At 35.5% G+C, this 14,072-nt stretch overlaps 2 protein-coding genes across 6 annotated transcripts in view; both read right to left on the reverse strand.

The window, feature by feature from the left end:
• Window positions 1-10,375, reverse strand: LOC136240810 (uncharacterized). Of its 3 annotated transcripts, XM_066031869.1 has the most exons (11): window positions 10,033-10,372; window positions 3,199-3,291; window positions 2,987-3,133; window positions 2,330-2,488; window positions 2,209-2,273; window positions 2,005-2,160; window positions 1,759-1,954; window positions 1,615-1,714; window positions 466-569; window positions 277-414; window positions 1-227 (listed from the first exon to the last, which is right to left on the reverse strand). In XM_066031869.1, exons 1-11 carry the CDS (start codon window positions 10,357-10,359, stop codon window positions 108-110), a joined length of 1,605 nt encoding a protein of 534 aa, XP_065887941.1. In that variant the 5' UTR covers window positions 10,360-10,372; the 3' UTR covers window positions 1-107. The 3 variants fall into 3 exon arrangements, 2 of the variants coding, with proteins under 2 accessions (XP_065887941.1, XP_065887940.1); XM_066031868.1 differs by having other exon boundaries at window positions 2,005-2,273; XR_010693983.1 differs by having other exon boundaries at window positions 184-227; window positions 277-371; window positions 2,005-2,273; window positions 10,033-10,375.
• Window positions 10,376-12,970: 2,595 nt separating this feature from the next.
• Window positions 12,971-14,072, reverse strand: part of LOC136240296 (uncharacterized) — a 51,129-nt gene continuing 50,027 nt past the window's right edge. For 2 of the 3 annotated variants that reach the window (XR_010693766.1, XR_010693765.1), the window contains exon 11: window positions 13,209-13,346. Coding sequence is in view for 1 of the 3 variants with exons in the window: in XM_066031241.1 (XP_065887313.1) it covers window positions 13,053-13,160; window positions 13,209-13,346 (246 nt within the window). In the remaining 2 variants the exon portion in view is untranslated. Of the gene's footprint in view, window positions 13,161-13,208; window positions 13,347-14,072 lie in introns of those variants that run through there. The other variant, XM_066031241.1, reaches the window with a different exon arrangement.

The following is a 14,072-nucleotide window of genomic DNA, read 5'->3' on the forward strand; positions in this document are numbered from 1 at the left end:
CATAGAAATTTGATAATTACATAGCTGAAGATTTCAAACTAGTGTTACATACAGAAAAACACTTTGTAAAGATACACTTGCAAATATTTCTGTATCATACAAAATGATTAATCATTTACTATATCCACTTTATTGAGTTTGTTAAAAAAAGTTCTCCAAATAACTGCCACAGAAAACAGCACTGGTGCAACCAATAGTGGCTTCATAGGAATGTGTATAAGACGTGCCTTTAAGCAAGGAAGAAAATAGCAACATTAAAATGTTAAGTTTACTTACATTCATAGTGATGCTACTAGTGTAAAGTAAAAATGAGTCCAGTTCAATTTGGTGTGTCCTTGCATAAGCAAATGGTCTTGCCCTGAGTTCTAATCCTAAGAGTTTAATTTGAGCACAAGCAACAGTTACACGAACAGCCTACAAATATTTACTTAGCATACAGAGATATAATGCACTTAGATATCTCACCTGCATCACCACAAAAAACAGAAGAGTAAAAGATGTAAAGAATTCACAAACACCAATGATGAATGTAGTCTGACGTTCATCTAATTCACTCAAATTAGTAAGGGCTGTGCAAATACAGTGCTGTTATATCATACCATTAGTTACAAAAATACATAATATTCAGAGTCATGTGAAAACAGCTAAGCTGTAAATAAAGATATGACCTTCAACAAAAGCCTAGATAAAAAACAAAGGTGGCATGATGTTATTGCCAATCACCACCTTTGATTTTACAACTCCCTCCCCCTTATGCCACAACTGTTTATAGCTTAGCTCTTTATTTTGTATGGATTCCACTTTTCCAGCTGGCTTTTGGGCTTGTGTTTTACCCAATTACTTTTTTTATCTATGATGATTATGGAAGGCAGAAGTTACAAAGTATTGTATAGCAGGTTTTATATGACTATTTGTTACATATTTATATGATACTCTAAGAGTGCACATTGAAGACTTCTATAACATATTCCCAGTAGATTTCAATTGGTAAATTGTGTAAACTTTTAATATCGAACAAGAATTTCATAAGTAAAGTAAAAATTATATGAGCTGAGCAGCTGACAACAGCAGTTCAAATCTAATAGCTGTTTATTATATTGAAAAGAACACAACTACATGCAGAGTTGGCAGTAAATATTAGTAATGTTAAAGTAACCATGCAAGCAACATACTTAGTTTCATCCAGTAACTTGTAACTAATTACTTTCCAAAGTGTAACCATGTTACAACACTAACTAGTTAAAATAATTTCATAGTTACTAGCAATCATGAAACCATCTGAAATTATCGCAAAAACCATCTGAAGTTTTGGCACCAAGCATACTACAGCCAAATTAAGTAGATACATTCTGTGTACTGTTCTCTATGAATTAAAATATTCATTATGCTTGTGAGTAATTAATCATATATAACTCTTCCCTTGCTTAGGGACATACATCTGAGCAGCAATAATCATACAAACAAAAGTGTTGATACATAAATTAACTAGCAACATAGCCACTAGTTACTTTTACAGAAACTAAGATCAAGAGTAACAAGTAACTGGCTACTATTTTGAAGTAACTGTACCCCCAATCAATAATATAAATCTATTATGATACAGAATATGCTTACTTTGGATGCAGCTTCCAGCAAATATAAATAGTTCAAGTGAAATTAAAGAAGCAAGTTTACCATTTAATACAACTAAAAAATCTTGCAACTGTCTAATTTCCTGTAACAAAAAGTATAATTTAAGAGTAGATTACATTGTGCTACCTTTATAGCTGCATCCACCTGATAATGAATAGTCCTAAATTTATTGACTGCAGCACAGACTGCAAAGAAGATCAACTGACACTGCAGTGCATAATTCATGACCAGTGCAAGATAGAGTAAGTCAACTAGAGTAAATCCAGACACTGTTATTAATACTAATGCCACACGTAACTCATAATTCTCTAATGGAGGTTGTCTAAAATATAACTTGAAAAACAAATATAATAACAATACATCAAAACTTACAATCCCATTCCATATTCTTCTTTTAAATATGATATATTATAGGAAGTAAGTTGCTCAAAATATGTGTCCTTTTCTAACAATCGAAGAGACTTGACACGCAGTATGTTTACAATAATTGAAAACATCATCCATGTCACACCAATGCCAAATAAATATCTTAATATACATACGTAAGTAGCTACACCAAATGAAATATTATACAACCTCATATGTAGAAGTAGTTTTTTCTGAGAAAATTTTCCATAGTTATCAGCAAAGTTCAAAAATACCTTCAAGTAAATAGATCCCACAAATTAATACTGATGGCTCATGTATATTATCTTACTTTTTCAATGAGAGTCACCAAGTATTCGGGGTATGCAATCCGAAATAGATATAGTCCAAGTAGATAAGACACTATTATAATTACACTGTATATGGTATACTCAGGAGTATTATTACATTCAATATAACTGAATGAACCATTTATCCTTTCATCGTTAACCTAAAATGGTTGTAACAGAGAGTACTAGCACATGAAAGAATCATCAATGACATGAAAGTTTTCACACTGTGTTTTCAGAATTGTACTACCAGAAGATAAAACAGGATGCACATAACAGTAAGAGCTATAATTTTCTACAAAGTACTGCCAAGAGATTGCAAATGTTGTTAAGTTACAGAATTAGGTTTTGTCTGCTCATGAACTCCTAGATACTTCCTACAGTAGCATGTAGTATATATTAATGTGTCAGCACCTGTATACATGTTAGCAATGTCCTTAAGGGATCAAGAAAACTTGGCTTCTTTACATACAAAAACGGTGTGCAGCTATATAGATCTTTAGACCTGTTGGAATTAGTGTTATGCTTTACCGCAGAGGTGTTCCTAATAGAGAGAAGGCATACAATCTACAAACAGAAGAATCATCTTCTCACTTAAAAATAGCAACTTCAAAATGTATACCAGTACCACATACATAGTTGTACCATCAAAATATTACCTGGGTTCGATCAAAGCATACCACTGCCCGTGTTGCAAGTGTTAACAAAATCATCAAAAAAATGACAGATGGGTACAAAATATTTAAAACTTTTCTGATTCTTGATTCATGTAAATCCATTGTAGATGAAAATTTTCTCCATCCAATCTAAAGTAATATATTATATACAAAGGTCAATATTAATACTGGGTGACGTGCATGCTGTTTCATACCAATTTTAAGAATACACGGTAAGGAGCTACAATGGTCTGATTACAAATCTTCAGGGCATGGCTGGTTGATTGTCTTCCATCGGGTAGAGTTTCCTGTAAAACATTAAATCAGCCACTGGCAATTGGTTTACTACCAACAGAGCAAGTAATGTATATAACACATTTATTTGAAAGGTTTGTGCAATTCACTTATGGCAACATTTATTCCCCAAATTAGCTTAGGTTCTAAGGCATGTCAATTAGAAAATGGTACATATAAAGACCTTTGATCTTCGGGAAATAATGAGGTCTCAGGAGATGATCTCTAAAATGGTAGAAACCTCCTAATAGGTATCTGCATACTTACGATTAATGGAGTCAATACACAACATACCTAACAATCACTGATGTTCTGAGTAGTATTGCAGATAGAGATGGGTAATATGATGCCATGAGTATCGATATCACTGATACTGTACAACAGGAAATTTTGACAAAAGAAAAAATTAACGAATATGACAAATCAAAAGCATAATGATTTGTCAAATTATAATTATTTCATCAAAAAAATCCATAAGCACCCCAGAAAGTATGTGTTTAGATCTATATCATGAACCACGATAGTGGGTTCATATTAGAGATTGCCTATGTTTTTGGCCAAATCCTAATAGAACACACACCTAAGCATCACCTTAGGAAGCTCCCCCAACCACGAAAGAAACCTTGGAAGTTAATTTGGAAGAAATTTAGGTCCACTGGAAAATATTAAGTCAAAATGAATGAATAAAAGTGTTGTAGGTTCACTTTGCCATTGATCTTCTGACTTAGTTTCTGCAAGGGTGACCAACATGTTAATTGTGTTAATAAGTATCCAATTTATTTATGTTAACAATTTTATTTGAAAACTTTATAAATATCATTACCCATATTAAACCACAGTATATGTTCATACCAGAGCAACAATGTTGTAGTGTACCACTGTGTACTTGACTTATTGTGATCACATAGCTGCACAAATGAGAAGCCATACTATTGCTGACGACAGCATGCTATACACCGCCTATAATTCGATATGTCAAAACTGTATAGTAAGTACATTCAATAGAGTATGGAAACATGTTTGCTAACTCAGATAATATTACCTGACTACTTCACAGACACGATGACTAACTTGATATTCATGTTTAGTACTGTGTAATATCAAGCACCACTAGCACCTCTTATTATCATGTTAGCTATCCATAAATGGATTTATAAAAAGTAAACAAACTAGTGTAAAAATAATTTTCAAAAATTAACACATGGGAATAGAGATCACTGAAAAAAGTAAAGGAACAAGGGTAAAATGAGCCAGCATGTTAAATACACAGAGATCTCTATTTGGACTCAAATAAACATTTATACAGAAGCATTCTCAGTGCTTACTGATCATTCTCAGTATTTATCTGCCCCTATTTATATACAACTACTGCTTTTCATTATATAGTCTCTAGCTATACCATATCCATTGAGTCCAAATAGAGATCTCTGTGTGTTTAACATGCTGTCTTGCTTGACCCTTGTTTCTTTACCTTTTTCAGTGATCTCTTTTCCCATGTTTTAATTTTGAAAATTATTTTATTATGATTATTATTCATAATACTACTTTGTTTTACTCATGCACAGCAAACGTTATTCAATTTTTCGTGCTAAAATTACATCGCCATGCTTACTGAGTCCTTCCTTGTGTCCTAGACCTAATTTTTAATTTCGTTTTTGGATGGAAACAGCCAAACCGGACTGTTTCTTCTTGTCAAAATGCCATTACGCATGAGAAGCCACACAAGTCAAGACCATGCTCAGATATTTGATTTGATTTTTTGATTAAACTCATGACATTCGGCATAGCTGTTCTTCCATGTCAGAGTACACTGAGATGCATACAAATACACAAGTACAAAACTGAAAAACATACAAGACATGACAAATACAAAGCAACACACTTAAATAATACACAATTAAATAATACACAAATTAACTATTATTATAGTCATATAGTTGTCTTCGCTAAAGTAACAAATTCTCCATGCTTGCGGGGCACTTCAAATGGTAACTTATTCCACCAGCAAGTGGCACTATGTCGAAAATATTGCTGTGTTCTAGCCAGATGATGGTAAGTGATGTTAGCAAAATAGGCCTTACATCGAGTGTTATAGGTGTGAGAGCAACTAAATGTTATTGGAGGTTGTAGTTGTAGGCACTGGTGACTAACACAGTAACAATGAAATGCTGCCAAGCTACGGATCTCAATATGTAAGGCCAACCTAGCTGTTTACGTGGTAAAGACACATGATCAAACTTCTTAAGGGAGAAGACTACCCTATTCTGTATATGCTGTAAGCAGCTAACTTGATGATTGAGAAGAGGGGTCCCCACACTGGTAGAGCATATATGAAGTGCGATGAAATGAGGGACTCCATTAGCAACTTAAGAAGGGAAACAGGTAGATGTTTGTGACTGCATCCAATGAGATATAAATAGTAAGAGCACTTGCAACACACTTCAGACACCTGAGTATTCCACTGAAGACAATAATCAAAAAGTATTCCTAAATAGCATTGCTGAGTGACACCTGCAAGAGGCTGGTCATCAATCAGTTAGGTTTTTTGGTGTGTGCTGCTTGTGGCTAATAGAATCTGTCTTTATTAAATTCAGTATAGGCCAGGAAGCTTAATCTGTGCTGAAGACTTTGTTGAAGCAGTTTTTTTGCGCTCCGTGATTATTGTACATTGGCAGGTTATCCAGATTAAATACTCTAATAGAGCAGTCATATAAATACTCTAATAATGCAGTCAAGTGTACAACACAATCCTTGCACTGAATTTGACGGCTATTAAAGGCACCAGTAATGTAAATTGTAGCTCATATTAGGATTCTCTCAGTCTGTATGCACATTGCAATTTGATCAGTTTAATGTGTGTACGTACTGAAACATTGACGGTGTTACTATGCAGAATGTAAAATTACACTATTCACCAGTCTTCAAAGAAATCCATAATCCATCACTGGATTAATAAAACGTACATCAACTAGATGAATTTAGAAATTGGAAATCTTAAGAGGGAGAATAGGGATCGCTGAAAAAAGCCATGAAACAAGAAGGGATCGCTGGGATGGCAATGTAAACTACAAATCCCTATTTTGATTCATTTCAAAATGACAGAGCATGTAGCTACAGAGAGTCAAAATAGGGATTTGTGGTTTACATTACCACCCCAGCAATCCCTTCTTGTTTCATGGCTTTTTTTCAGTGATCCCTATTCTCCTTCTTAAATTTTTCTATTTTTGTATTCATCTTATATATATATATATGATTTCTTGATATTCACCAACTAAAACTACACAAAAAAACAAAAAAACAGCACGTTCTATGACAGCACACCAACATGATTAAATTTCCTCATGATCAATCCATAAATCACTCTAATTTCACCCTCTCTAATCTTGACAGCAGACAGGATGGCCCCCCAAACAGACACAATGAAGCATAGGTGAGAAGTACAAGAGGCTGCTCAAAAAGTTTCAGGATGGATATCCTAGCCCAAATAATCTATATTGAACAAACCAGTGAAGAAAGGATTTGGTATTGTAACTGACAACCAGCTCAAATGTAACTGCTAGGAGGCTCCTTGGACACACAGAAAAGTATACGTTGTTCATTAATTTGAATTCCATACACTCCACTATTGGTTTAAAAGGCACCTAACCCTAGAATATCAAAGTATTATTGGGCACCACCTATATATAAGTCATATCATCTTCATGAAGAAAGGCTCAGACATCTCAACCTATAGTTGTCTAGACAGGTATCTATGAGTAAGTCACCATTTTACAGTAGAATTCTACCATTCAGACCCAAAAGATTTAACCATTAGCAAACCATTATACGATAATTATTTCTAGCCAATGTTGGGGGTAACGCATTACTTATGTAACCCGTTATGTAATAATTATTTTTTTGGGGTAACCAAGTAATATAACGAAATATGCTATAAAAACCAGTGATATAAGTCAAGTCACTTTACTTACAAATGTAGCAGGTTACCTAAGTATTGAAGCTACTGTAATGAGTCTAATATTAAGTACTTTTATGTCTACAAGTAATGAAGTTACTAATCTTGTTAGTAATCCACTAAGTAGTGCTTAACCGCAACGAAGTAATGAAGCCTACTGAATGAAACTTATTCACTAGCTTCTTACAATTATAACCAAGATTTACACATTGTCCAACAACACAATCATGTCAAGTGATAAGGTGGTAGTTGCACATGTGACAGCTTAAGGCTGTACATGTGGACACAAAGTAATATGTGACTGGATTTTGGAAAAACGATCCAAATTGCACATTAGAAGTTTCGAGATAAAAAGTTTTAAAGAATTCAAATCAGCATAGCTTGCCAAGGATAGCAAGCACGCGTATGAAATTCACACAAAATATGCATCAAGCTATTACCTTTCAGACCACTTCCAATACTTGTAACTGCTTGTAGAGTTTCCTGCCAAATAAGATAGAAAATCTGAGCAGTTGGATGAGCAAAGTAGTATCACGAGTGCTCACAAAGGGGTGGAGGGTGAGGGTGGTGGGGAGGGCAAGAGATAGACCTCAAAATGGAGGCAGACCATGATTGGAGTCCAGACACGAGAATACGGGGCTGTGCTGGCTCCTTAGTGGCTGATATGTAGCAAAATCAACAGAGAAAACGTCTGGCCAACATTATAAGACTGTCCACCAGTCAACCAATGATTCTTTCCAAGCCAGGTCCTTCACAAGGCCTGAAACCGCCATTTGAGCACTCCACACCACCTATAAAAGACGTCTATTAAAACCAGCCTCGAGTAGTTTGAGTAGTACTGAGGGTCAAAACTAGTAGTACGATAGTGTAGCGGGTGGTGTTAGTTTGATTTTGCCTGAGATTTGGATCGGTTTTGTAAAATCTGGTCACATATAATATGTAATTTATTATAGTTATTATATTTTATAGGTAATATGTAACTGTAGCTAAATAGTTCAGTTGCAAGTCGAGCTACTTTTAAAAAGTAGTTGCCCCTACATTGTTTCTAGTGGTGTTTCAACACACTGGAGATGCAATTTATGTGATTTCATTTGTCATTACACAATAGTAATATCTTTGGTGTTTAATTTGGCATTAGAGTGTTTGATTTAGTCCTCTCAATGGTTCTTATTCATTTTATAATTTGATTAGATTAGAAAAGTTAGATGTGCACAGGTGGCTCATTATTCATTGTAATTTAAAAATGGTAGGGTACACAAAAGACTAATAATTAATTAAGTGTCTGAACACTATGGAAATGAATACTCTATTTGACTGGTGACTGTTCTATTAGGGTAATTGAAAATACTGATATTTAAAAATAATTTCTTTATGCTATTTTTTAATGTTGTTTATACACAGTTTCAAAGATACAGACTTTTCAGACCTATGGATCACCCCTGGTCCCAAGGGGTTCAGATAACTGAGGTTCCACTGTATAACCTTGAGTTTATACTTTTCTGTTGTGTAGCTGGCTATTTTTGTCGAAGTTTTACAACTAGCCCAATCACCATTTTCAACTAGCCAAAAGAGATTACAACTAGCTTTTTGACAACTAGCCCTTTTTTAACCCCTGATATGAAATGACCCCATCAACCCAGAAATTAAATAAGAATAAACCACGTAACTCTAGAATTTAATGTGTTAAATGTTGCTGAATGATTAACACACTCTAATAGAACAGTCAGCAAGTAAAATTTTGCACTCAATAATATTATTATATTTCCTAATATATAATCTGTGCAGTTTTATCCGCAGGCATCGATCCCTTAGGACAAGCTTAAGTGCTTCCCCAATGAGAATCTATGATATGAAACTTCAGTGCTGTCATTGGGCTATATACGCATATAGCTACTAGCTATGTGGCTTGTAGCTAGCTAGAAGGTATTTGCCATGTCTGCAGACATGTGCAGTGTAGTACAATTTCTTTCTTCTTTAATTTAATTGTGATCACATGTCATGTCTGAAACCTGAAACTTTTTTGCATACCGACCGACTCATTTTGTAGCAAAGAAAATCCAAGCAACAACTTTTCAAATAGGTATGGCCTTAACAATAAGTGGTCTTACTGGACACCTTGAATATTTCACTGAACATTCCATTCAATTGCTGAATTGTATCATAGTAGCTACGTATAGTTATAAGGATATATCTACTTGAAAAGTTGCTGCTCGGATTTATTTTACAACAAAAACAATAGGCAAACACAAACAAACAAACAAAAAAACAGCTAGCTAGTTAATTTCAGAAATGTTTAATTTATATTAATATTTGTATACGTAGCTACTAGTGTCAGAAGACATGTCAAATACTTTATAGTTATAAGCTACGTAGTTATAGCTATTGTAAAGGGAAATAAATGTAGCCAGTAGCTACATACATATAGCCCAATGAGTCGTGGACGACACTGAAGTATATAGCTATATGTTAGCCAAGAAGCAGAGGTACACTGGCTTTTTAAGGGAACTGTGCGCATATAATGTTACCTTTCAAGATTTTACACACTGACTGTTAGTATCTTTTTTGCACCGATTACAAATTAAATTCTAGGAGTCAGGTGGTCTTAATTTTTCCTTTTCTTAGTGCAAAATTCGAGCAAAATTGGGTAGGTCGGGTCCGAGCAACAACAATTCAAATAGGTATGGCCTAATCTTGCACAAGATTTTTTGGAATTTTGGACCCTGTACCTGGATGACTGATCATGATACATAATTATTATGATGAGTTACTCGTACTCTACAACACTGATATAGGTAATGATTACCACAACATCTCCAAGAAATAATCTAGCATCGATAATGTCAGCGTCACCAATGTTTAGTCTGACTTCAGTATGTCTATCTGTGAAAGTCACTGAACTCATAACTGCGGATCCTGACACAGGGGTCACAGTCGGTGTCAATTTTGATCCATCGTCCACCGTTGATGTTGTACTAGTAAGAAGCAAAATTGATTTTCTATCGATAGACTGAGATTCTCCACTCTTAGCAGGTGTATTACACTCTGTCTCGTTGAGGAAAACATTACTTTGCAATTGTGACATCGCCATTTTAGTTGAACGATACGCCTCCGATCCGATGATCATGTGCATCTAGTACCATGACTGCATAGATAATAGAACTGCGTATAGTCTCGATCGTGCCCAGACCAGACCACCCTTTTCCTTTTGTGTGGGGGTACATATAGCTACAGCTTATAATTATTGGTAGGTGTATTAGTGTATAGGGTGAATACTGTAACATAGTCTCGCGTGGGCCACGCGAGACTAACTGTAGACTATAGGGTGTCTATTATCTATGCTGTAACACACAAAACAAATTGCTAGTAAAGCCACCAGAATTAATGCATTCTTTCATCGTAATATTTATCAATGCCCTCCCACAGTTAAATGTAATATTTGTAAAGCAATGGTTCGCCCTATTATGGAGTATGCTTCCTCCCACTGACACACGTGTTAACAAGAAGCTGTACAGAGATCTGCCGCAAGAATGTGCTATAAAGACTTTTCTAGATTCAATCCAGAGCTCTCAACCTGTAGCCTTTGCCAGGAGTGAGATCAACAAACTGCCATCCATCCCATACAACCTGTTGGAGTGAACAAGTACAACATACATAAACTGTGCCCTTAGGCTGATAATGTGTAGTTGTGCACTTATGCTTTCTATCTATCCACCTGTTTATGCAGGCTCAGTTGTATCTGTATACGATACATTATGCTACCATCTGCTATGCCACACACTAGAATTAGTTGAGCACACTGACGTATCCATTGAATTCTGGTATTCTGGCAGTGCACTTTTAGCTATCCTTTGAAGGCACTGGAATGCCACAATCTTTTTTAATGTTCAGCCACACTTAGTTGCTATTTTCATTTTGCGGTGTATCCATGGCATCACGTGATCACTTTAGCCCAACACAGCTCAAATAACACTTGTAGATACAAGGCAGTCAAAACATTCTTTTACTCTTTTATTTTACATCTCACTCTGTTGTCCCCAGCCATGTCTTAATCCAGTGTTCTGACCAAAGCCACACACATGTCTGATCCAGCGCCACTTCTTCGTTTAAATACCAGGGATCACGTGAGAATGATCACGTGACACAACTGTTCACAACTACATAACTATCGCAGATTGCATATCGCGGATTGCGCATCCGTTGTCATAAATCTTTTTTGGATTCGACCAAATAGCCAATCAAATGTGAGGACTTCCATTCAAATTTCGTTCTCATTGGCCCATTTTCACGTGACACCATAGACATTGGTGACCACGGATGTGCATCACATTTGATTGGCTATTTGGTCGAATCCCCCAATCAATTTAGGCCAATGAAACTTGATTAGTTTCTTGCTCAGATTTTTGAAAATTTGATGCGGGAGGGCGGTTATTATTCATTATTTTCTAAAAGCACAACACACATCTCAAACATGAAGATTTCTGCCAAAAAAGTGAGTCTACATTGATTACTCCTGCATTAAATAGCTAAAATACGTTACTGATCCGTATAACAAGTGATTTTTCCATTAGAGTATAGCTCATTGCTCCATTAGAGTAAAAGTGACTGCTCTATTAGAGTATTTCAAATACAAATATCAAATTCATTGGCCTTATGACAACGGATGCACAATCCGCGATATCCAAAGTTTCAGTTACAAACTTTTTGGTTCTAATACTGAAGCCACATTGCTTGTAGGCGTGAGATTCAATACCTTGGGCGTGTGAGCGTGAGATTGCACCTCAAATCGTGAGACTCACGCCGGAGGCGTGACAGTTGAGAGGTATGAGATTCTCCAGTGTTTCCACAATGTTAACTGATCTCGATCTACCCACCCTAGAGAAGGAAAAATTAAAATTACAAATGCTGTACAAAATCATTCATTGTTTAGCTGATATTCCAGATGATTGTTTAACTCCCGTTCCCTCCTTTTTACGCAGTGGCTATTTTAATCAACTAAATACAAGAGTGGACAGTTTTCACATACACTGAGTTTTGTAATGATTTGGACACTTTTATAATTACACCTGTGCATTATAATCATACATGATTCCTGCACAGGACACAATACAATGCAATACAAGAGGGCATGTCCAAACTGGTTTTGGTACGGTTAACGTCATAATCTTTTGGGGGGAGGGCAGAGATTCAGCCCATGACGTTATTTTTATTAAAGTAGTTATAGTGTAAATAGCTAGGAATAGAGAGTGATGTGATTAAGCAGCAATATACTTAGTCTATTACTGTTTGTAGACTATGTTTTCAAGTAGAGAATATGTTTTGTGCTTCCATTACCACTGCATTGTTTCATAGGGTGACAATAAGGAGCTAGGGGGAGTTCTAAAACAGAAGTTATGGAAGATATCACAATGAAAGCTATGAAAACTGTTACTGATGAACTCAGAAAAGATGTTTGTGGAATTTCAAGAAAAGCACATTGATGATGTTAAGCGTACATGCAGTTTGGAGATGCCCCCTAAATTACGTATACAGTCTTATATAATAGTTACTTTACATGCAGTGATGCACAGCACTGAAGCTATAGCTACATAGGGTATGACAGCAACTTGTACATGTGCTGCAGCCTTGGGATTACTTGACCTAATAAACAGAAATTGTAGCCTTTGAAATTACCAAACCTAGCCGTATAGCTACTTAAACATTATGATTAATGTAGCTGTTTCTCATGCAATTTTTGTGCACCGTCAGCAAACACAAAGGTTTCATATTGTGAAATTCCATTCATATGTGTCCTATAGACATTTTTACAAACAGTTCTTAAATTCACTATGTCCATGTAAATGATTCTCTAAAAAATGATCTCCAAATAACTGCTACAGAAAACAGAACTGGTGCAACCAATAGTGGCTTCATAGGAATGTGCACAAGACGTACCTGAAAAATAAAGATGACATTATCATTATAAATTACAAGTTTACTTACATCCACAGTGATGCTGCTAGTGTAAAGCAAAAATGAATCCAGCTCAAGTTGTTGTGTCTCTGCATGAGCAAAAGGCCTTGTCCTGAGCTCTAACCCTGAAGTTTTAATGTAACTACAAGCAACAGTCACACGAACAGCCTGAAAAAGGATACAATTGCATGAGTTAATTAACAGCGTAGAAGTATAGCTGTATTTACTGGGCAGAAAACACAGCTTGCTACAGATTTACAATCTGAAATCTAACCTCACACAACTGAAGTATTCAAGATTTGCTCTGAAATCTCAAAATCATGTTGCAAAATATTGCCAAAACTAAATTAAATTTGAAATCTTACAATTAAATCTTACACAGGGTTTCCAAATTGCAGACCCCTTGGGCCACTAGTTAAATATGAAATTTACAAATCGTATCAACTTGAGCTCATAAAAAATAAGTAATATAAGTCAGAAGTCGAGGAATTCACAGGGACAACAAATCCAGGGTGTTCAGAGGTTTCCAGAAACCAGTCAATTATATTAGGTTGATTTTTCAAAGGTTCAGAACGAAATACTCTAATAGAGCAGTCAACTACCCTAATAGGTTTACCTGTATAATTATATACCTACACAGTAAAAGTAGTATCAGAGTGCTTAAACCTGAAATGTTTCCTGGGGGCATGCCCTCAGACCCCAGAATGGCATCCATGTCTGTTGTATACTTCAAACTTCACATAGCTCTACTTAGTTTACTCCTGACACTATGCCAGCACCTGCAGCGTACATTAAGTTCAAAGTGTCAGCTCCAAAAACTTTGGTGAAAAATTGTTACCAAATATTTCAGAAAACATAATTTTCAACAATTTGCTCATTTTGCTGGGAAAGAAT

This window comes from Dysidea avara, chromosome 12, assembly GCF_963678975.1.
Source record: "Dysidea avara chromosome 12, odDysAvar1.4, whole genome shotgun sequence".
NCBI lineage: Eukaryota > Metazoa > Porifera > Demospongiae > Dictyoceratida > Dysideidae > Dysidea > Dysidea avara.

Coding starts and splice junctions, on each gene's coding strand:
- LOC136240810 (XM_066031868.1), bottom strand. CDS start 10,359: ATGCACATGATCATCGGATCGGAGGCGTATCGTTCAACTAAAATGGCG. Junction 570..1,614: donor TGCTGGAAGCTGCATCCAAA/GTAAGCATATTC, acceptor GTATTTGCACAG/CCCTTACTAATTTGAGTGAA. Junction 415..465: donor TGTTTTTTGTGGTGATGCAG/GTGAGATATCTA, acceptor AAATATTTGTAG/GCTGTTCGTGTAACTGTTGC.